This window comes from Diabrotica undecimpunctata, chromosome 2 (genome assembly GCF_040954645.1).
Source record: "Diabrotica undecimpunctata isolate CICGRU chromosome 2, icDiaUnde3, whole genome shotgun sequence".
Taxonomy (NCBI): domain Eukaryota; kingdom Metazoa; phylum Arthropoda; class Insecta; order Coleoptera; family Chrysomelidae; genus Diabrotica; species Diabrotica undecimpunctata.
In genome coordinates, this window is record NC_092804.1 from 12,232,313 (window position 1) to 12,256,370 (window position 24,058).

At 31.5% G+C, this 24,058-nt stretch overlaps 2 protein-coding genes across 3 annotated transcripts in view; one reads left to right on the forward strand and one right to left on the reverse strand.

Annotated features, from left to right (window-relative positions):
• LOC140434195 (oxysterol-binding protein-related protein 9) overlaps positions 1 to 24,058 on the reverse strand; it is a 249,344-nt gene that overhangs the window by 149,038 nt on the left and 76,248 nt on the right. The gene's annotated exons all lie outside the window — the stretch shown is intronic.
• On the forward strand, positions 1,408 to 19,931 carry LOC140434197 (very long chain fatty acid elongase 7-like). The gene is made up of 5 exons (XM_072522281.1): positions 1,408 to 1,557; positions 13,399 to 13,589; positions 15,380 to 15,626; positions 19,436 to 19,575; positions 19,635 to 19,931. The coding sequence occupies exons 1-5, from the start codon at positions 1,509 to 1,511 to the stop codon at positions 19,803 to 19,805; spliced, it is 798 nt and encodes a 265-aa protein (XP_072378382.1). The 5' UTR covers positions 1,408 to 1,508; the 3' UTR covers positions 19,806 to 19,931.

Sequence of the window (24,058 nt, forward strand, 5' to 3'; positions counted from 1 at the left end):
CGTAGAGCAGAACTGTGAATACGTAGCAGTTCAATAGACGGCATTTTGTTTTTAATGATATGTCTCGACTGCTGAAAATGGTTCTCATTCTAACGAATGCTGCTTTTGCTTTTATTATTCGCTGTTTAATATCTGTTGACTGGTCCCATTGGCTATTTAAATTGGTGCCTAGATATGTATATTGCTCGACTCTTTCGATATTCTGTTGGTTGATTGTAAGATGAGCGTTTACTATTGGTTTTTTACTAATTGTCATAAATTTGGTTTTCTTTATGTTAAGAGCTAGTCCGTATCTGTTGCTGACTTCTGTTTCTGTTTCTTATAGCCGATGTTTCTTATAGCCGATCGTATGGATGATGTAATAATAATGTTGGAAAAATTATATCAAGCTTCTTTGGAGATCGGACTAAAGATCTAAAGACTAAATAGTAATATTGCTGTTGATGGAAAGGATATTGAGCAGACTGCGTCGTATAGATACTTAAAACATCGAATTTGGTGGGGCAAAGATAACCAGACATGTGAGCACCTCCTTCGCATAGGGTTAACCTGGCAGCATTTGGTAAATTAAAAGTATGCCTCAGAAGGAAAATTTCTGATCAGTGTGTGATACATTTACTCACTGATGGGGCGGAAGCACTAACACCCACAAAAAGGTAGTAAAACAAGATTCGCGTGACTCAAGAGGGCTTTAGAGCGCCAGATGTTGGGTGTCTCTCTGAGATACCGAATCCCAATCAAAGAAATACGTCGTAGAACAAAAACAATCTTCTTCTTCTTCAAGTGCTATCTCCGCGGCGGAGGTCGGCAATCATCATAGCTATTCGGACAAAAACAATAGACGTTATTAAAAGAATCACGTTGCTAAAATGGAATTAGACAAGGCACGTCACCAGATTACCTGACAACTGATGGAAAAGACGCATTGTTTGGAGGCCGACAAGAAGCACTGCAGAGCAGGGGCCACCCATCAACCAGATTGGCTGATGACCTGAAGCGTATAAGCCATAATTGGATGCAAGTCCCACAAGACAGACAGATAAAGAGCTGAGGGAGACCTATGTCCAGCAGTGGACGCGTAAAGTTTTATGACGATGATGTATCTAAGAGAGCTTCTATTAACTCTCTTCTAATGATTAGAAGACCACAGGTTAGCCTTTAAAAGGTTACAAGTTTCATGACGATGATGTATCTAAGAGAGCTTCTATTAACTCTCTTCTAATGATTAGAAGACCACAGGTTAGCCTTTAAAAGGTTACAAGTTTCACCAATTTAAATCACGTCAGCGTTGACTAGTAAAAGTTTTCCCCCAACTACTACGAGCAGTGTATTAGAAATAACTAATTATATTAAAAATAATACTGCTGCTACAAACATAGTGTAATTATTGTTGCAAACATAATTTGCAGACCGTAAAAACAGTTGCTGTCGGTGCTTACTAATTGTTTTATCGCCAATATAAAATCCCACACAAAAAACTCCATTGAGAGTTACAGCACTCGTTCAAAATGGATTACCTTACTAGAAAATATGAAGAACTTATGGAAAAACATTCTGGTAACATATTTAAATTTTTTTTGAAATTTGCAAATATTTATAATATTGATATTATCATGATTGTTAGAATAAAATGTTAACCAGTCAATAATACCTTCATAGATTTCTTATTTATTACTATCTCTATTTTGATTCACTTTAATAACCATTTTATTATCAAAATTAAAGGGTATAATGGGAATTATTAACTTTCTTATATCTAAACAACCCCGTAACATATCTTTTGGTTAAAAGCCTTCCTTTTTAACCCTGAATAATTAAAAACTCTTGGACAAACATTTTTAAAACCAACGGACCATCTAAGTAGATAATTATTTTTTTTTCTTCTTCTTCCTACTTTATAAATAGGCTTAATGCCTGTTTTACTTCGGTTTTTAGCCTCAATTGAAGTTGTCTGACCATCTTTTCCTCGGTCGTCCCAATGATCTTCTTCCATTTGGCGATTTGTCTCTTGCTATTCGTACTATTCTATTTTCTGTCATTCTTTCGATGTGTTGATTCCATTCCACTTTTCTTCTTTTGGTCCACGCGTTTATTTCCTCTATTCCACATCTCGCTCGTATTTTCTCACTTCTTACTCTGTCTCTTAGAGTTTGGTTTGTTATTTTTCGTAAGACTTTCATTTCTGTTGTTTCCAATAGTCTTTGTGTTTTCGCCGTATCTGCTCTTGTTTCCGCCGTGTACGTCATTATCGGTCTTATTGTTGATTTATATATCCTGGTTTTCGTTTCCGTTGTGAGGTATTTGTTTCTCCAGATTGTGTTATTGAGACATCCTGCTGCTCTGTTTGCCATGTTCACTTGTTTTTGTACTTCTTCTTCCACTTTTCCGTAGCTTGACAGTTTTGTTCCCAATTATTCAGTTTCCATCACTTGTTCTATTATTTTGTTATTCACGACTAGTTTACATCGTCTCGGTTCCGCTGATATCACTATCGTTTTAGTTTTCTCTGTTGAGATCTCTGTTGTTTTTTTTTTCAATTATTATATATCGATTTACAACTGGAGCTCCTTCTTTCTCTTCCAGACACCTCTATGTCGATTCCATTCAAAAGTTTCTGTGGGCATGGGCAACTTCTTTTACTTTTATTATCTTGTGATAGTCTTTTCCAGTGTTCAGACCTGTGAGATTTTTAAACCAAAATAATTATTTTCTGTATAAGTTCTTGTTCACTTTCTTTTATTACGAGTTGTTGTTGTTGTTTTACGATGGGTACATATTCCTAAATTATTGTCTAAATTTGCTTCGTTCTATTCCGCTATCAATTTTCTTCTTACGAAATTTACGAAATTTATCATCAGACCAAACCCATCCATCGTTGAACAACTTCAAGATGAACATCCCGAACTCCTCAAGAAACTTCCACTCCGATGAAATTCTTCTTCTTCTTCCTCTTTATAAGCAATTCTGGTTGTTCATTGACGGATTAAAACCTCTATGGAAGGTTGTCACTCCATCTTTTGAGCGGTCGTCGGATACTTCTTCTGCCAATTGGTGACTTATCTCTTGCTCTTTTGATATATAATCTATATCTATTTCGTTCTTCTTTTCTATTTTGTGTCCATTCATTTATACACTGTACGTTACATTTTCTTCTAATGTCTTTACTTCTCTTTCGATCCCTCAGCGTATTTCCTGTAATTCTTCTCAACTCATCTCTTCCGTTTCCAGTAGCCTTTGCGTTATCTCGGACTTTCTGAGGCATATGCCATTATTGTTCTTACACTGGCTTTATAAATTCTTGACTTTATCTCAATGTTATTGTGTCTGCTTCGCCATATAGTGTTATTAAGGCATCCTGCTAGTCCATTTGCTATATAGTATAGTAGCAGTTGTATGTGAAGTTAAAGTGAGGTTGAAAAGATTGGTCATTGAGAGCAGACGTCAGTGTGTGTGGTTTGAAAAAGCCGGCAAATTTGTTGAAAAAAAGATTTGTACCTAAGAGATTTGCGGCGTTTCCAACAAATTTGAAAAATACCCACATGGTTATATATATATAATATATATATATATATATATATATATATATATATATATATATATATATATATATATATATATATATATATATATATATATATATATATATATATATATTGTTATGATGTGTTTTTTGTGTTTGAATGATGAGCAATGAGTATTTTTAATAATATAGGGTTTTTATCGCGGTTTTCAAAGAATTAGTTTGTAAGTACTTTTTTTTAAATTATCTTTATTGTAACTATTATGGAACACACATATATATATATATATATCTAACCTAGCCAATGTAAATTTAAAATAAACTATCTTTAAATTGATATTCTTACAAAACTAATTAAATTCTATAGACAATCTAAAATTTAAACAAACTATCTTCAAAATTGAAATTGTTATGACACTAACTAAATTATATTAACAAAATTTTGTACCTTTCTTTCACTGAATGCCTAAATGAACTGTTTTCCACTATATATATTCTAGTCACCACTGAAAGTCTTCGTACTTCGGTTATCCTTGTTTTTGTGAAATTTCTTTTTCCAATTATCAGCTTCTACCAATTTAAGATATAGTTTTCTTCACCAGCATGTATACACCACCAACCAAACCAGCAAACAGCATTTATATTTATTCTTCTTTTCAATATACCAATATCCAATTATTATAAGTTGATTTATACTAATCTCCAACCATAATATAATTTAATTTCTTCCAATATACCTTTTTTTATCTTCAATAATTATTTGTGTATAATTATAAATGTGCATTAAATTATATGCATAATTTTTAATCTTCATTTAACTCACTATATTAAACTATTGGACTATTTGTACTTGATTCACTGACTCTAACTAACTTTCATAATAAACTGCTTGACTTCTGACTAAAAAACTTAAAAACTTCTAAAACTGCCATCTTGAATCCAAATCACGGGTATTTATATGTTTTTTGGATTTCTAGAACCATCTCGTAAGATATCTTGTTCCAATTTGTTCTATTTCATACTTGTATGAATTTTCTGGAACAAACCATTTCGCAAACATGGCCATCTCCGGAGATCCAGAGAATTCCATTCTTTTCTATTAATAATTTTGTTTACATTTAGGCTTTTCAGATCAGAATATATAATTAAATTAGTAACTAACACTCTAATTTAATAAAATACACATTTCAAACAATATATTATTATAATAACCCCACTTATATTCGTATTATGATTCTTAATTTGACACTTGGAGTATGTATAGTTGGTTGCCTAGGCACATGGCTCACTTAAATCTATTTACAAAATTAAAATACAACTTTTTACACTTATTATATGCTAATTTATTAAAAATGCCCTCACATAAATATATTTTTATTAAATTCTCTAGTATATAACTTATTTAAAACAACCAAATATCTAATATTATGTAGTATATAACTTATAAATTATTTTCTATAAACCCTAATCGTCACAATACCCCAAAATAATATTTAAAATAAATAATTTACTTATTATTTTTTTAAATATTAATTTTCTCATACCTTATTAAATTTAATAAATCAAATTTTTTTTTTATTTATTTAAAATGTGTTAAATACATCCCTGTTCGCTGTCTATGTCAAAACAGAGAACAACGGATCACAGTTCGGCTATTCTATGGTCAAACTGTCATGTCAAATGGAGCATGGATTTTATCAGAGAATAAAATATAACCTTAATTAAAAATATAATGGATATTGTGTTCTGTTTATTTATAGACAAAATCTAGGAATTATTTCCATTCAACAGGCTTTCATCCATATGAATTGGTAAGTTTTACACTTTTTATAAAGACATTTACACAATCAATTCTGTATCTAACCCCAAATTATGATTTTTAGGGTACAAATTAATTTCCATATATACAAAATTCAACAAGTATGATGTCAAATTGATTCAAAATAATGAAATCTACCATCTATTTAACAAATCAAGTCTATTGAATAAAATGGATATATCAGTAAGCTGTTAGTATTTTTATAATTAGTGTTAAGTTTATAATATATTACTTCTTCTTGAAAAAATGGGCATTGGGTAGTAATTTCTTTTGCTATACTTATGTCATTCTTTGCAAAATAATTGTTCCTAAATATCATCCATAGCTTTCTTGAACCAATATGCATATAATTGTTATGTAAATTTTTCAATATTTTCTTTGCTAAAGTTCTAGTTATTACATATACTTCTATGCCATTTATTATTTTATAATATACCCCATCTTTCCTAAGGACTTTTTGTTTTTCACTCAAATTGATCTGATCTCTTATAATTTCTTCTTTAGAATATAATCCAGTACTTTCAACTAATTGATTTAATCCAATTTTTATTGTTCGCTGCCCTTTTTGTGATGTATTTTCTAACCTTGATAAAGCATCTGCCACTATATTGGATTTTCCAGAAATGTATTTGATTTCAAAGCAGTATTCACTAAGTATTAGACTCCACCGATGTATTCTACTGTTTCCATATTTGTTATTTAATATAGACGTTAAAGCTTGGTGATCTGTTTCTATTGTAAATTCATTACCCAACAAATAAAATCTTAATTTTGTGACACAGTATATTATACTTGCTAGTTCTAATTCTGAAACTGAGTAACCCTTTTCATGTGGCTTTGTGATTCTTGAAATGAATTGTATTGGGTATTCGACCCCATCATGTATTTGTAATAATACCCCTGATAATCTCTCTATTGATGCATCTGTTCTTAATATGAATGGCTGTGTATAGTCAGGATAGTATATTTTCAAATTTGACAGAAAAATGTTTTTAATTTCTTGGAATGCTAGTTCTCTTCTCTGATCCCATCTCCATTTTACACCTTTTCTTAGTAGTTCAAGTAATGGAAGTTCTTTTATACTTAGATCTGGTATCATCCTTTTATAATAATTAATTATTCCAATAAATCCTCTTAAAGTTCTTAAATTGTGTGGTGTTTTATATTCCTGAATCACTTGTGTCCGTTCTGGATCCATTTCGATTCCCTTAGTGTTAAGTTTATAACCTAGATATATGACTTCTTTTTGAAAAAATGTACATTTTTCTTGATTTATTTTTAGTCCAACTTTGTCTAATCTATTTATTATAGTTTTTAGGTGTTTCTCATGATCTTCAGCCGTTTTAGAAAAAATTAATATATCATCAATATAGTGAATTACAAAATGTTCATATTGATCCAAAATATCATGAAGACATCTACACAGAGCACTGCAAGATGATTGAAGTCCAAATGGTACTAATTTGAATTGATATACTACTCCATCTATCTGAAATCCTGTATACTGTCTACTTTTTCTTTCTAGAGGTATTAACCAGAAACTATGCTGTAAATCGATTTTAGTGAAAAATGACATTCCTGTAATTCTTCCTAATATTCCATCTATACTCATTGGTGCTTCAAATTGCTTTTCAGTAATCTTGTTAATATTCCTTGCATCCAAACATAACCTGATTTCACCTGATCTTTTTCGTACTACTACTATGGGGTTGATAAAACGTGTATCTGCCTTCTCAATGATTCCATCTTCTAACATATTATTAATTGTTTTGTTTACTTCTTCTCTGTATTTATATGGTATTGGGTATGATTTTGTTTTAAAATCTTTTTCTTCTTTAACTTTTATACTATGGATATAATTTTGTGCAATTCTATTTTCTTTATTGACAAGTCCCTTGTGTTGCTGCAATATGGAAATGACTATTGATTTATATTCTTCAGGGCAATTTAAAACTTTCATCATATCTTCTTCTTTACAAATCACATTATTCTTCATTATGTACTCATTATTCCTTGCTTCCAATTTTACGCACTCCGCCTCGTAGGCATCCATCTGCTTAAAATTTCCATTCCTTAAATATTCACTACAATAATTATTCTTTACATTCTTCTGGGACATTTCCCTATCATCAAAATACATTTCTTCTTCATAAACATCATTATTTTCTTTTAATAATATCCTATCAACTCTTATTCCTTCTTCTACCTCATCTTTCTGCATAAATTTAATTATTTGCCCTTCCAAAGTTACCATTTTTTCTTCAAAATCTATCTTTACTTTCTTCTTTTCCAATTCATCATTTCCCATTAATATATCAACACATAAATCCTTGACAATAAATCCTTGCATATTAATTTCTTTATTAAGAATATTAATTTTAAAATTGGCTAGTTTATCAATTTCACCCAACTTCTTATTATTTGCACCAATAATTTTAATTTTTGGAATCTTTATTATATCTGATAGTTTTAATGTATTAAAAATAAAATTCTCCGAGACTAAAGAGACTAAAGTACTTTCTGAACCAGTATCTATCATAATCTTAATCATTTTATTTTTGGCCAAAGCATTTATATAAATTAAATTAATAGATTCAATAATTTTCTCTTCATCTAAAGAAATAAATTCAGAAGGTTTTTCATAATAGCAATGGCCTAACTTGTAATTCAGAAAGTTTACTGCACAAAATTTTGATTATTAGAATTGTCAGATTGTATCTGACCACTTGAATCTGATGTCCTATGTCTTTCCCTACTATGACTTCTACTCACATTTTCTTGCCTTGTACTATTTCGTTCCCTGTCTTCGCAGCTTCTATTCCTTCGAACACAATTTACCTGTCTGTTATAGTTAGGTCGCTCTGTATTTCTTCTATTGTTAAAATCTTGTTTATTATTATTAGTACTGTTATTAAAATGTTGTCTATTATAACTAGTATTGTTATTAAAATTCTGTCTATTTTGATTACTATTATTATTATTAAAATTTTGTAAACTATCAACATATCTATAATTATTATATGATTGTCTATATTGTTGATTATCATTTCTATTATATTGAAAGTTACTATTGTTTTTTCTGTTATTATTATTACTTGTCATATTGCCTCTTTGTATTCTTTGAATAAAATTAATAAAACTATCTATTGTTTGAATATTTTGTACAGTTACGGTTTGCACAACATCAGCATCAAAATGTCTAGATACATTTAAGACTGTTTCATCCTCTCTAAGTGGTGGTTCTAAATATTTTGCAACTGTTATCAATTTCAATGCATAATCTACCATATTTGATTTTAAATTTTGATTATACTTTCCAAAATATAGAATTTCTCTAAACTTGGCTTGCTCTAATTCACCCCAATAATAATTTAAAAATTTATTTTCAAATGTTTGAAAATTATCTAAATCATTCTCAATACTAGCAAACCAAGTTGCTGCATTGTCATTTAATGTCATTCTAATATAATCTTTAATATCATTAATATTATTCACAAATCTTAATTTATGTTTTAAACTATTTATGTATACTCTAGGATGCAAATTTTTTATATTACCAGAGAATTTAATCCCAGTCTCATTTGTTAAATTTAAGTAAGGTCTCCCTATGTCTCTCATTTGTGAAATATCATCTATTCTCTGTTCCACATTTCTTATTTGATTACTATTTATTTGGATATTTTGTTGTATATCGTCTAATTTTTCTTCTGTGTTTCTCCTGTCTTCGTTAATTTTTACTTCTAAGTTACATTTCTGTAACTCTATTTTCTGTTCTATATCTATTTTATTATCTTGAATAATCCTCTTTACTTCTGTCCTCTCATTGTCTATCCTTTTCTTGTAGTCATTCCGTATACTTTTTATTTCATTTGCTACTTTTTTCTCTGCAGCTTCAAGTTTTTTATCCATTTGTTTTTCCATTTGTTTTACAATTTTATTATTATTATCTTCTATTTTCTTTTCTAATTTTCTATAATTCTCTTCCAATTTCTGTTCCATTTTTTTCATGTCTTCTTTGACTTCTTGTGAATTCTGTTCCATTTTTTGTTCTATTTTTTTCATGTCTTCTTTGACTTCTTTTGAATTCTCTTCCAATTTTTTTATGTCTTCTTTGACTTCTTTTGAATTCTCTTCCAATTTTTTTATGTCTTCTTTGATTTCTTTTGAATTCTCTTCTATTGTCTTGTTCATCTGCATCATTAATGACATCAAAGCTGCCATATTGACATTTTCCTCTCTTTCTGGATTCATTTCTGCAGTATCTTGTGGAACTTGAACTAAACTCTCCTCTTGTATAGGTTGTGTTTCTACTTCCACATCTTCTTCATTCTTTTTGCTTCTTGTACCTTTCTTTCCTTGAGACATTTTGAGACTTTACTTGTTCAAATATAATTAATAATAAAATCTATTATTTTTCCTTTCTACTGATAATTAATTTAATTATATGAGAGCACTTATCTTCCCAAACTAATTCTTTTAAATAGAGAGCCACCGCGTTGGGTGCCAAATTGTTATGATGTGTTTTTTGTGTTTGAATGATGAGCAATGAGTATTTTTAATAATATAGGGTTTTTATCGCGGTTTTCAAAGAATTAGTTTGTAAGTACTTTTTTTTAAATTATCTTTATTGTAACTATTATGAAACACACATATATATATCTAACCTAGCCAATGTAAATTTAAAATAAACTATCTTTAAATTGATATTCTTACAAAACTAATTAAATTCTATAGACAATCTAAAATTTAAACAAACTATCTTCAAAATTGAAATTGTTATGACACTAACTAAATTATATTAACAAAATTTTGTACCTTTCTTTCACTGAATGCCTAAATGAACTGTTTTCCACTATATATATTCTAGTCACCACTGAAAGTCTTCGTACTTCGGTTATCCTTGTTTTTGTGAAATTTCTTTTTCCAATTATCAGCTTCTACCAATTTAAGATATAGTTTTCTTCACCAGCATGTATACACCACCAACCAAACCAGCAAACAGCATTTATATTTATTCTTCTTTTCAATATACCAATATCCAATTATTATAAGTTGATTTATACTAATCTCCAACCATAATATAATTTAATTTCTTCCAATATACCTTTTTTTATCTTCAATAATTATTTGTGTATAATTATAAATGTGCATTAAATTATATGCATAATTTTTAATCTTCATTTAACTCACTATATTAAACTATTGGACTATTTGTACTTGATTCACTGACTCTAACTAACTTTCATAATAAACTGCTTGACTTCTGACTAAAAAACTTAAAAACTTCTAAAACTGCCATCTTGAATCCAAATCACGGGTATTTATATGTTTTTTGGATTTCTAGAACCATCTCGTAAGATATCTTGTTCCAATTTGTTCTATTTCATACTTGTATGAATTTTCTGGAACAAACCATTTCGCAAACATGGCCATCTCCGGAGATCCAGAGAATTCCATTCTTTTCTATTAATAATTTTGTTTACATTTAGGCTTTTCAGATCAGAATATATAATTAAATTAGTAACTAACACTCTAATTTAATAAAATACACATTTCAAACAATATATTATTATAATAACCCCACTTATATTCGTATTATGATTCTTAATTTGACACTTGGAGTATGTATAGTTGGTTGCCTAGGCACATGGCTCACTTAAATCTATTTACAAAATTAAAATACAACTTTTTACACTTATTATATGCTCATTTATTAAAAATGCCCTCACATAAATATATTTTTATTAAATTCTCTAGTATATAACTTATTTAAAACAACCAAATATCTAATATTATGTAGTATATAACTTATAAATTATTTTCTATAAACCCTAATCGTCACAATATATATATATATATATATATATATATATATGATTATATATATAATAATATATATATATATATATATATATATATATATATATATATATATATATATATATATATATATATATATATATGCTAGACAAATAGGCGCAGCAAACTGGCAACAGTTGGCAATGGATAGAACTGACTGGCGTAATAGACTTGGGAAGGTCGAGGCTCTTTTATAGGGCTGTAGCACCAATGATGATGATGAATATATATATATGAAAAACACCCATAATAATTATATCTCCAGTTACAACTAGCTGGTTGTAATAGGTATAATTAGGCACCTCAAGTGGCGCCCTATATTAAATTTCTTGAGGTGTTTCCGGTTTATTTTTATTCTGTTTGTCCCAAGAGATTTATGACCTTTTATTTCATTTTTCTGTAGTTGCCCCAATTAAAACCCCTTTGTCTTTTACTTATCCACGACCCCAGCTCTCCAACTAACCCCTGAGTGCCCGTTCGCATATGTTTCGATTATTTTGCTTACCCTTCTTCACCCCCAGTAGTTTCTTCCCCCAATTTTCTACCCCTTGTATTAATGCCCCGTGTGGTAGGCAAAATATATCGTTACAGCCCTTACTGGAAATAGCGACGAATGTGTATTTCCTGTATAACTAGCGCGCCATCTTTTTTTTCATAACAGCATATTCAATCATTATATCCATTATTTTGGTTTTATTGATTATCTTGTTACTCCTTTTGTTCCTTCATTATAATTATACAACTTTCCGCATGTGCACTTCAATTTAGGTAGGTATTTATTCTTGAGCAGTTTCTTTAATTCTTCTTTTCTTTTATGTTCCTTATGTTGTTGATATACCTTTGTTTTTCTTTCTTTATGTACCTCTAATTCGTAATTATATCAATACGGTTTTATTCTTAAAAATGGTCCGTAACTAAAAAGGCGGCATCATTCAAAACATAATTTTTGTTTGTTTGTAGTACTCATTAGGGTTATTTAATATTTTTAGTGGGAAATAAGTCAGCTGTTTATTTTAAAATACGTTTATTTGACGCTTCGATATACATTTCGTAAATCGTTCTCAAAATAAAAAATTATAATAATTAAATTTTATGACTCATTTATATTGACAATTCAGTTAGTTGTTACCCTACACGGCTAAGGCTTCTTTTTTCGAACTGGGAAATTGTACGTTCTCTTAAAAAATGTAATCCTTTATCATCGACCTAGTGTCTTAATAATATAATGTTCGTTACTCAAATTATATAATTTAAGGGTCATCTGGCCTCATTATGTGGCTAGTTCCAACTACTATATAGGCGTTTTTCACTGATGATGATCTGATAGGACCGAAAACGTTCTTAAAATTTATAAATCCATTTTCGATCATTTTTAAAAATTTTAATAAAATTTTATATCATTTTACAAAAAGATGTTTTTACTTCATTGTAAGATAAACTATGGTATGCAACCAACCACTGGGAATTTCCCTTTTACATTTTATAATGAATCTTCCTGGTAGAAACAACATATAATTTGTTGAATCAATTCATTAGAAAAAGTATAATATCACATGCCATAACTTTTTAAAACATGCCACACACAAAAAAATTATGACATTGATCTTTATATTAACAATAATTGTACATACGGATTACTTTTTTATTAATATTTTGAACCACTATAGTACCACTACCTTATTATCCTTGAACTATACTTATATTTTTTTCTTTTCAATGATAAATTGGAATTATTAAGTTAAAAAACTTTATTTTCATTCCTTGGTAATTATAAATTAATTATTTTATTTATATTACATTTCATTACATTAGTAATATTATAATGAATGTAAGTACCTACGCAATATTCCTTTGATTAAACACGAATATAGAAGGTGCCAATAATAATTCTTCTTCTTCCTTTTTATAAGCAATTCTGCTTGTTCATTAGCGGATTAATACCTCTATGGAAGGTTGTCACTCCATCTTTTGCGCGGTCGTCGGATACTTCTTCTGCCGATTGGTGACTTTTTTAATAACATTTTGACGACACTTGGATAAATTTCTGTAAGAAATGTATCCTGTATTCGTTTCCCACTCTTCCAGTCTAGGACGCCTTCTGCGCGCGCAGTCTCGTTATTTAATAACCAGACCTCGTATTATTTGAATCAATACTTTATATTTATAAATCAACATAAAATATTTTTCTTTATTGTTTTAGATACGAGAGTACAAAACTGGCTATTTATGGATAGTCCTGTTCCAACCATTTATATAGTACTAACTTACTTATTTACGGTATTATACCTCTTACCAAAGTTTATGCAAAACAGAAAGCCTTTTGAGCTGACTACAATTATCAGAGCTTACAACGTATCTCAAGTGGCAGCATGTTGCTATCTGATTTATATGGTGAGTACACAATCGATAGTTTTAGCGTTTTGTTTATTAAGAACGATATCTTTGCATGTGCTTTTAGTATTTTTTTAGTCGATATATCTATAGACTGTGCGTCATTAAAAAGAAGACACCTAAAATTTTTAGCATTTTTTAATTTTTACAAACCCTAAAAAAAATTAATTGTCATTAGATGTTTGTGTAATGTTTAAGAATATGTTCTAAAGCAGTATGCATCTACTTCTTAAATAGCAATTGTCAAAAAAATACTTCTCCCAAATTGAAGATTTTAATGGAAAAACTCAAAAATTAACATTTTAATTTTTTCTGGTTTCTTTATAAAAATTACAATAAAGTCGTCATTTTTAATATTCTGTATTATCACCTCTATTTTCAATTACACTCCTCATTCAACTTGAATTAAATTGATCAAATTCTAGATGTTGTCTTGAGGAAAAGCTTCCAATTCTTCCATGAGGTAATCTGTTTCTTACTTTTCGTTTGAGTTGATCCCAAACATGCTCAATCGGATCCAAATCTGGTCTTTGAGCCGGCAAATTCATTTTTGGTACACCGACGGTGTCCAGGTGTTACGTTCCCATCCTGGCTACGTGTGGCCGGGCGTTGTCTTGCATGAAAATAAAGTTTTCACCCACAAACTTTCTATATTAAGGACCATTCCTCCTAAATTTCAATGACATGCAATAAATGCACGTGGTATTCCACGTTTAGGAATATTCAGACATGGTATTTCCTGTTCGCATTCCGCTATTGTTCTATAAATGGTTCTGCGTGAAATGTTTTCATTTTGGAATATTCGTCAGATTTCAGCTTTGGATACCCGCCCAACCAAGTTGTAGATACTTTTTCTTATCTCTAATTTACGACATCTTAAAGCAAAAACTTCAAAATAAATAAATCTTAACTGTTAGTAACTAAGCTTCTGTTTATAAGTAAAATATATAGCGCACTTTTGGTAGTCGTCTTGTTTATTTTTTCTATCTTAATATATTCTTTATATCCTCCTCTTTCATCATTAGCTACGTCGCATGTTACAATTCGGCTAGTTGTTTATTTTGTAGACAGTCAAAGGCCTTTTTCAGGTCAATAAAGCAAATTAACATAACGATTCTGTAAAGTATCTTTCTGGTAGTTGCCTTTTTTGTTTTTTCTATCTTAATATAATCGTTATCCTCACCCTATCATTTAACATATCACACACTCCACTCGGAGCAATAACAACGGATATATGATGTAATGCCCTGTTTGTGTTTTCTGTCTTAACATACTCGCTATTCCCTCTCATTCCCAACGATGTAGAATACGTCATAATCCGATGACCTACTCTACCCCCACCTCAAAAATTACTAGACAACCTTATATTTTGGTGGAGGCGCCACACAGGCTAATTCTTTTACCGCATCCACCAAATTGCAGATTTGGGTCCCGTGCTATCAGTCCCGTTACTTCTGTTTCCAAAGGCAACTTGATATTCTTTTGTTTTTATTAATATTCTTTAATATTAAAGCCAATGGATTTTGTGCCAAAACTTTTATAGGACATACGTTGAAGGCAAAGATAAACGGAATAAAGTACTTAGACAAGAGAAAATTCCAAACAGTATCAGAGTACCAAATCATTGCTTCTTTGTTGTAGTCCAAAGACTTATTTATGTTATAGTATTCAATTTATTTAATTTTCTCATTTGTCCAACATTAACTTTTAGACAAACACCACCAATTAATTTTTACACAACATTTTTGGTTAAATATTTGATTACATTATTGATAAACATTATTTTTAAGATGTCTACATCTGGATGGATTCAAGGTGACTACAGTTTCGGATGTCAAACTATTGACTATTCAAGCGCACCAAATGCTGTAAGATTAGTTAAAGCATTTTATCTGGTATACTGGTTAAAGTTTTACGAACTGTTTGAGACGGTACTTTTTGGACTAAGAAAAAAATTCAGACAAATTTCACCATTGCACGTTTATCACCATGCTTCCTCTTTAAGCCTTGCCTTTCTAGCAGCCAAGTTTATTGGCGGTAAGTACTATTGTTACATTTATAATAAAAATTGTATATAATAAATTATAAGCCGACCACAGATCGTAAACGAGAGAAACTACAGAAGTGGTTTTTCTCGAGAAAAAATTCGTGAGAGTTTTCGACTTACGGGCGGATTTTTATTCGACATAAGTCGAGAAGTAAAATTCAAGTTACAGAGGTAACAAACTTTCTCTAGATATATAGCATTTTCTAAGATAAAAATAGCAGAAAATTCTTGTTCTTTGGAGTTGCTGGTTTGCTCTATAAAATTCCGTAAAGTATTCAACGCTGTTTTTGCCTTTTTGATGGAAACCCATATAGTATATGTAGTATTATTCGAGTTTTCTATGTCATCTAAAGCATTAGTATCGGTTTTCTGAGCTACTAAGTCAATAATTTCGTCATCAGATAATCTCCCAGCAGTCATAACTCCATCATCGCACGTAGCAAAGCCCTCAAAAGAAGATTCCAGATTATGACACTCTGCAGGAGGTAAAATAGAAATATTTTCGGTTTCAGTTAGAGACACGTCTGTATTTCACTCTGTAGTAGATGAAAAATATCTTCGCTTTCAGGTTCTTCTGTTGACGACGATGGAAAACCACAGTGTACATAATTTTTTTTTATAGTAGTCGTAGTTACACCTCACCAAGTTTATCACCCATTATCGTGGATTGCAACGTATCTATAGTAAAATAGTAGAATTCGTTTTTCCTTTCATTATATCCAGGTTCCTGACCATTTTTTTTTTCGATATAATGATTTGAAGTTTTTAATGATACCTTTATCATTAACTACTACAAGATATTGGATTTTAACTACTTTTATTTGAGGAATATCATTATGGGCTATTCAATTATCAACTAATAACAAGATTTTTTTTCCTTGGCCATTTTCTTATCAATATTTAAGAGCCAGGTTTTTGAAAATAGCAGAAGTTTTGTATTTGTTTCATATTTCAAAGTTAGCGATTTATATCTTAAAAAACAACGAGGTATTTTAGATTTACCGATGACTAAAGGTGAGAGTTTTTCTGTGCCCGACATGTTTGCTGTTAGCAGAATAGTCAAACGTCCGTTGCTATGTTTCGCACCATCGCATTTATCATTTTTAAAAGTTAGAGTTTTATCATCACGACATTTATCAGTCCCAGTTCACTTTCCCATTTTGTTACAGATTTCAATGTTGGAATTTGCACTTTCCCACAACTTTTTTAAAAGCAACCTCATGTCTTCTTTTGAACTTTTCTAGCCATCCATTACTGGCCCTGAAATTATCCACTCTCAACGATTTAGAGTATATTTCACCTTTTTTTTTAACAGTGTTCCACTGAATCTATTTAAGTAAGCAGTTCTCCAAGCTCAGAAATTCTGTAATTCGACGTCTTTTACAGGCCAAATTTTGTCCGTTTTAAATTTTTTCAGGATGTTTGATTCAGTTTTTATTATCGTTGACAGAGTACTCAAGGGTAGGCCAAATTGTTCAGCAACCATGCCAAGTAAACAAGCACGTGTTAACGTGAGTCTTCTTCTTCTTCAAGTGCCATCTTCGTTCCGAAGGTTGGCGATCATCAGGGCTATACTTATTTTCGAAACTGCTGACCGAAACAATTCGTTGTTGCTACAGCTATAACATTCCCGTAGATTCTTTAGCCAGGAGTTTCGTCTTCTTCCTATGGACCTTTTCCCTGCTATTTTCCCTTGCATAATTATTCGAAGCAGTTCATATCTTTCGCCTCTTGTAATGTGTCCCCAGTATTGCAGTTTTCGTTTTTTGATAGTAAATATGACTTCCTTTTCTTTATTAATTCTTCTCAAGACCTCGACATTCGTGACTCTCTCGGTCCATGATATTCTCAGGATTCTGCGATACATCCACAGTTCAAATGCCTCTAATTTTTTGGTATCAATCTTTTTCAACGTCCATGACTCCATTCCGTAGAACAGCACAGAAAGTACGTAACATCTCATCAGGCGAAGTTTCATTTCAAGGCTCAAATCTCTTCCGCAGAACACTCTTTTCATTTTAGTGAATATGGATTTTTCTATTCTTATTTTGATTTCTGCTGAGCTATCGTTGTCTTCATTTATAAAAGTGCCTAAATATTTGTATTTGCTAACTCAATCGATAATTTCATTGTGTAAATATAAATTTTGGACATTTTGTGTTGATTTCGATATTACCATAAATTTAGTTTTCTTTATGTTCAAATATAGTCCATATTCTTCGCTGCAGTCTGCTATCTTATTCACCAATGTCTGTAGCTCTTCAAGTGTTTCTGTGATCAGAACGGTGTCGTCGGCAAATCTCAGATTGTTTAATCTAACACCATTTATTTTAATACCTACGGATTGCTCCGAGAGTGTTCTATTCATTACGTCTTCGGAATAGAGATTAAACAGGGTTGGTGACAGTATACACCCTTGTCTCACACCTCGCTTTATTTCAATTTCTTCAGTGGTATTATTCTCTACTCTCACTACTGCTTTCTGATTGTAGTACATATTTGCTATTAGTCTGATGTCTCGTTTATCTAAATTCTTTTCTGATTGGGTGATCATGCCGCACTTTATCAAAGGCCTTGTTGTAATCTATGAAACACATGAATACATCTTGATTTATGTCAAGACATCTTTGAGACATAACGTTCAGTGCAAACAACGCCTCTCTTGTTCCAAGTCCATTTCGGAATCCAAACTGGGTATTATTGATGACCATTTCCAGTTTTCTGTGTACTCTAGAGTGTACAACTTTCAGGAATATTTTCAGTACATGGCTCATCAGACTGATTGTACGGTAATCACTACATTGTTTGGCATTTATCTTTTTTGGTATAATAACAAAGGTGGATAAAAGCTATTCTTGTGGTATTTTTCCTGATGTATAAATGCTATTGAAAAGTTCAACTAAAATGTGAATCGAGTCTTTTTCTATTAGTTTAAGGATTTCCATTGGTATTTCATCCGGACCTGGGGCTTTACCATTTTTCATTCTTTTTAGTGCGTACATTACTTCCTCTTCCGTTATTTCTGGACCTTCGTCTCCTTGTATGTTACTTAGCTCAGATTGTTGTCTATCATCTGCAAAGAGTTCTTCAATATAGTTTTTCCATGTCTTCAACTGTTCTTCTAGTGAGTCAGCAATTCCTTAAGTAGTAATCCTATTTATTGTATACTCCTAAATTGTTTTCTAAGAAACAATGGTGTACCTACATTGTCAAAAAATTCTTAAAACCTGTAACTTATTTTTCTCCAAACTATAGAAGTAACAACTTTCAAATAAACGAGTTATAAAGGTTGTAAAATAGTGTACTTAGATTGTCGGCAAATAAAAATTGTCTTTCGGTAACTTATTGTTTTTTTCTAACTATAGAGGTAATAACTTTCAAATATTCTGTTCTATTCAAATAAAACATAGCTATGTTCGAGATACAGAGGTCCAATTTAATTTTTCGAGATATGTAGCGAAAGTATGTACCAAAATGGCATGCATTGACTCATACTGATATTTCGACTAATAGAGGGTTCAGATTTCGAGTAATTCGTAGCAGTGACCTTTTTGAAACTTTAAGAGGAGTAAAACTTACACTATTTTCTTTTTCTTTTTCTTGGAGTTATAATCCTGTGTATTATATATGTTGGAGATGGCGGAAGCTCTTAAAGTCCTCGTTTTAAATCATTTTAATATGCACCATCCAAACTCTTAATCAATTATTTCTATTATTATTATTAAGAGTGCCATCATTTTTGTCGAATATATTTCTAAATGTTCTCTGAACCATTACAATCATTTATTTATTTTTCCAGGAGGCATGTTTGCCTTACCGGTAATGATGAATTTGCTCATACACGTCTTCATGTACACGTACTACTATCTATCTTCGTTCGGTCCAGAATGGCAGGCTAGCCTAGCTTCTTGGAAGCCGAAGATGACAATGGCGCAAATGGTGAGAAAATTACGCACTACATTAACAACACAATACTAACTTATGTTTACTATTTTTAGATCCAGTTCACTCTGATGATTATCCATTCTGCAACGGCTTTCATGCCAGGCTGCGAAGTACCTAAACCGTTTTTCTCTCTTTACATGCCAAATGTTTTTCTTTTGTTCAAGATGTTTTTCGATTTTTACCAGAAAAGTTACAACAAGAGAGGAGTCAAAAAATTAACGTAACTGTAAAATGTATTCTCTATTTATAGAACGAGCAAATGTTATATTATTTTAACGCCATAAAATATTTTGTAAATATTTCTTAATTTGTTTTAAAACGAAATAAAAGCTTTTAAAAATAAATTTATATAAAAGGAAACACCTGCAGTTTGTGCTTGCATGAGCCTCTTTGTGTTTTTGAAATCAGGTGCAAATATACTGCTTCTCCATTCGTCTCGCATTTGTCCTATTTCCACAAGTCATTATTTCCACCAGTTCCGCGTGGGGTAAGTCCTTACCCCAGGCTTAAGTTTTTCCTCTATATTTTTTGTTATGATTCTTCCTGTTTGCACTCTGTTACATTGTTCTTTGTACCTTTCGGTAATTGGTCAATAAATAAATAGAGGAAATCGGTAAACAGATTTTCAGATGTATTTTAAAATCAGTAGTGATGCACTGATGGGGTGAAAACTCGCCCCAGGAAGTCAATTAAAATCTTATAATGTCCTGCAATTTTTATTTACAAAGGGGCGATAGTTCTTAAAAATACTCAATCGTCAGTATTACCGATTCATCCTGAATGTCTATTTCATCTGTAATAAGCTGCGACGATGGAGCATTATGTCAGTCTTTATTAAGTTACGATAAGTAGAAGTTCTATGTAAAATCACAATGTTTTTTTTTGTTAAAGTCGGTTCGCTATTCCCAGTCCGAAGTGTCTAGTGAATTTAGTAATTATTTTTTTGCGAAGTTAGTTACTTTTTGACATACTAGAAGTGGCTGGAAATTACTAAACAACCAAGCACAGGTACTCATAGCCAATATTAATAGTAAACAAACTAAATAGTAAATAAAATAGAACTTTACGAATTACCGACAATCAATATTTATTTATTTGCACCATAGTTATGTTAAATTATAACAACTAAATATATTTTTTAAATACGAGGCATGTTTTTTAAGTAAGTACCGTTTTGCGATTCCGCCGCCGCAGCGCTACGGTCGGCGTTCCGCGCATGTGCGCTGGTTACCTACATCTCTTGTCTACGCACTGACGCCTTTACAGTCTGATTTTTCATTGTATACTTGTTTACTCCAGTGTTTAAGATGCCTCAAACAATCGTGAGTCACGCTGATTGTGAAGTACGGGCTGTTATACGATTTCTTAGTGCTAAAGGCGTAAAACCGATCGATATTCATCGTGAGATCGTTGAAGTTTACGGACAAAACATTATGAGTGATGGAATGGTAAGGAAATGGGTGAGAGCATTTAGAGATGGCCGCACAAATGTGCATGATGAAGAACGGAGTGGGCGTCCTTCGGTCGTTAATGAAAATTTGGTGCAGAAAGTGGACGAAAAGGTGAGAGAAAACAGACGCTTTACAATTTCATCATTGTCCGACTGCTTTCCTCAGTATTCTCGTAGTGTTTTGTATCGCATTGTTACAGAGAACTTGAATTACCGGAAATTGTGTTCACGTTGGATTCCAAAAATGTTGACGGATTTGCACAAAACCCAACGTTTAGGCAGTGCATTGACTTTCCTTGAGCGGTACCACAGTGAAGGTGAAGATTTTTTAGACCAAATTGTTACTGGTGATGAAACGTGGGTGGCCTACGTCTCACCAGAATCGAAACAACAATCCATGGAATGGCGACATTCATCATCACCCAAAAGAGTGAAGTTTAAGCAAACAATTTCTGCCCGGAAAATGATGTGCACAGTTTTTTGGGTCAGAAAAGGAGTATTGCTAGTGGAGTTTCTGCCTCGTAATGAGACAATCAATGCAGCGTCTTATTGTGAGACATTGAAAAATCTGCGTCGTGCAATCCAGAACAAAAGACGTGGCAAGTTGAGTAAGGGTATCGTTTTGCTGCATGACAATGCCCGTCCACATGTGGCTAATCAGACCAAAGATCTCATCAAATAATTTAAATGGGAAACTCTAGATCATCCTCCATACAGCCCTGATCTGGCGCCCAGCGACTACCATTTGTTCCAGCACTTGAAGAAACACCTGGGCGGTCAGCGTCTTCAAGACGATAACGAAGTCAAAACATTTGTGATGCAGTGGTTAACAAGTCAGGCGGCAGAATTTTATCAGGAGGGTATTCAAAAACTGGTGCCACGTTATGACAAGTGCCTCAATATTCACGGAAATTATGTAGAAAAGTAGATTAAGGTACAGGCTTTCATGTAAAAATAAAATTATTGCCATATCTTTGCACGTCTTTTTTTAATTCCAAAACGGTACTTACTTAAAAAACACGCCTCGTATATACTACCCAAAAATTTATGGGTTTAGTATACACTTCCACTATTTAGAATAATTATTCTTTTTTCAATGAAAGAAGTCTGTAATAAAAGTTTATTTAAGCTGTTGTGAGCTACGAACTTTTGTGTTGTAGGTTTCTAGCTATGAATCTGTCAAAATATGCCCAAGTTGAGCGAATGGACCTTATGTTTAAGGATAAGTGCGTTTGTCTCATTAGACGATCTTCAGTTTACTTCATTACCCATACGCAGAAACTTCTGCATAAAAAAATATGAAAATGATTTTCCGCCAAAGAATGATATAAGAAAATTTGAAAGTAGTTTCAAAGATTTGAAAAGTAGTTTGAGGGGAAAGCAATCCCCCTTCTCTAGACCAGTTAAACAATCAATATATGCAACAATCACGTGTTTTAAAATTTCCTACCTATTTGCACAGCACAAGTAACCTTTCGAAGGCGGAACCGTAGTGAAAGAAGCATTTAATGAAGCAGTTAATGTATTAAGACGGTTACCTGATTAAAAAAATCTGACGAATCTCTTAACTTTCATGGCTGAGCCTTTTTGTTGTGAAGATGTTGAAAATGTACTATTGAATTATCAAACGCTTTCAGTATGGAGATCATTTCTGTCCAAAATTGAACAAAAATAACTAAAAATGTTTAAAAAAAATTTCCTTTGGGCATTAGAACTTGTTTTACGATAAAATGACATCAGAGCAATACTATAGAGGGTTTTTCAAAGAATAATTTTCGGTTTTAAAACGCTCAGAAGTTGAACATGTTCTCTAATTACTCGTAAGAATACGATAAAAACGAACCACTAGACTTATTTTTCTATTACTTATATATTTTTTTATTCATATCATTTTAAATCAATTTAACATTTTCGTAATATTATTCCTATGATTTCTAGCCTCAAAAGTGCATATTTTCGCTTTTTTGAGGTTTTAAATTGTTTATACCCCCAAAACTATTAACTTGAGAGAAAAATAACAAGAGATTTTTTTTTAGATATCCGGAGAAACCTAAAAAATGTTTCTCGGAGCAAAAACCGATGATTTTTTTAATTGGTTTTTTAACATTTGTACAATTAAAAAGGAACTTTGTAGACAATGAATCATTTCATTGTAACACTCCCTTTTTAAAATAATGCAAATATTTTTAATCACCCATGAAATGAATAGACAACATACTTATAAAATGTTTAACGATGTAATCAACGCGAGTATTTACAGCCTGTTTTATTAACTTTTACAATATTGCTACTAAAAGACAGAAATGTGTTTACTGCAAAATATGATCGATATCCACTGAAAATAGGGCAATTTCCAATGGAAACAACTATACTAAGCGATAACAGATTAAATCACTAATATAATGAAACAAATAATTGAATCATAATGATACGAAACTTCCGTGAGAAAATCAAGTTCGTAGAGAGGCTGTTAAACTTAAAGATAAGAAAAATATCTTAATTGTGTTCTGGTACTGTTGAAAAATTCCGAACATATGTAGAAACCAATGAGAAACGAATACCTTTAGTTGTAAAGATTTGTAGCTATGTTGTGCGTTTCTATACCAGATAAGCTTCCAAAACGCCAGCTACGACGTAGATCAGGAATAGGTGTTGCTATAGAGAATATAGCAACCCTTTCACGCCACGTGGCTCGAATGACAGATGCCAGATGAACAAAGTGGATACTGGAATTGAGAGATGATGAATGCATACTGGAGTTTAGGTCGTCCACCAACACGATGGATTGGTGCTCTGAAATGTTGCCAGAAAAACTGGATGCAAGAGGCACACAATCGAAAAAAAATGGAAAATTATGAGGAGATCTACGTCCATCAGTGGACAAGGGAAGATTGAATGATGATGTTTATCAATGTTTAAGTTGGCGAGAGCTTCTATTAAGGCCTTGGAACCTCTATGAAATTATGGCCAGCGGTATGCCATATCTGTTCTACTCATCAGTTTCGAAGTGTTTTTATATGGTCCAGG

Excerpts from the sequence above, each read along its gene's own strand:
- LOC140434197 (XM_072522281.1), top strand. The coding sequence starts at position 1,509 with ATGGATTACCTTACTAGAAAATATGAAGAACTTATGGAAAAACATTCT. Across the intron at positions 1,558-13,398 it reads ACTTATGGAAAAACATTCTG|ATACGAGAGTACAAAACTGG; the intron begins GTAACATATTTA and ends TTATTGTTTTAG. Across the intron at positions 15,627-19,435 it reads AGCAGCCAAGTTTATTGGCG|GAGGCATGTTTGCCTTACCG; the intron begins GTAAGTACTATT and ends TTATTTTTCCAG.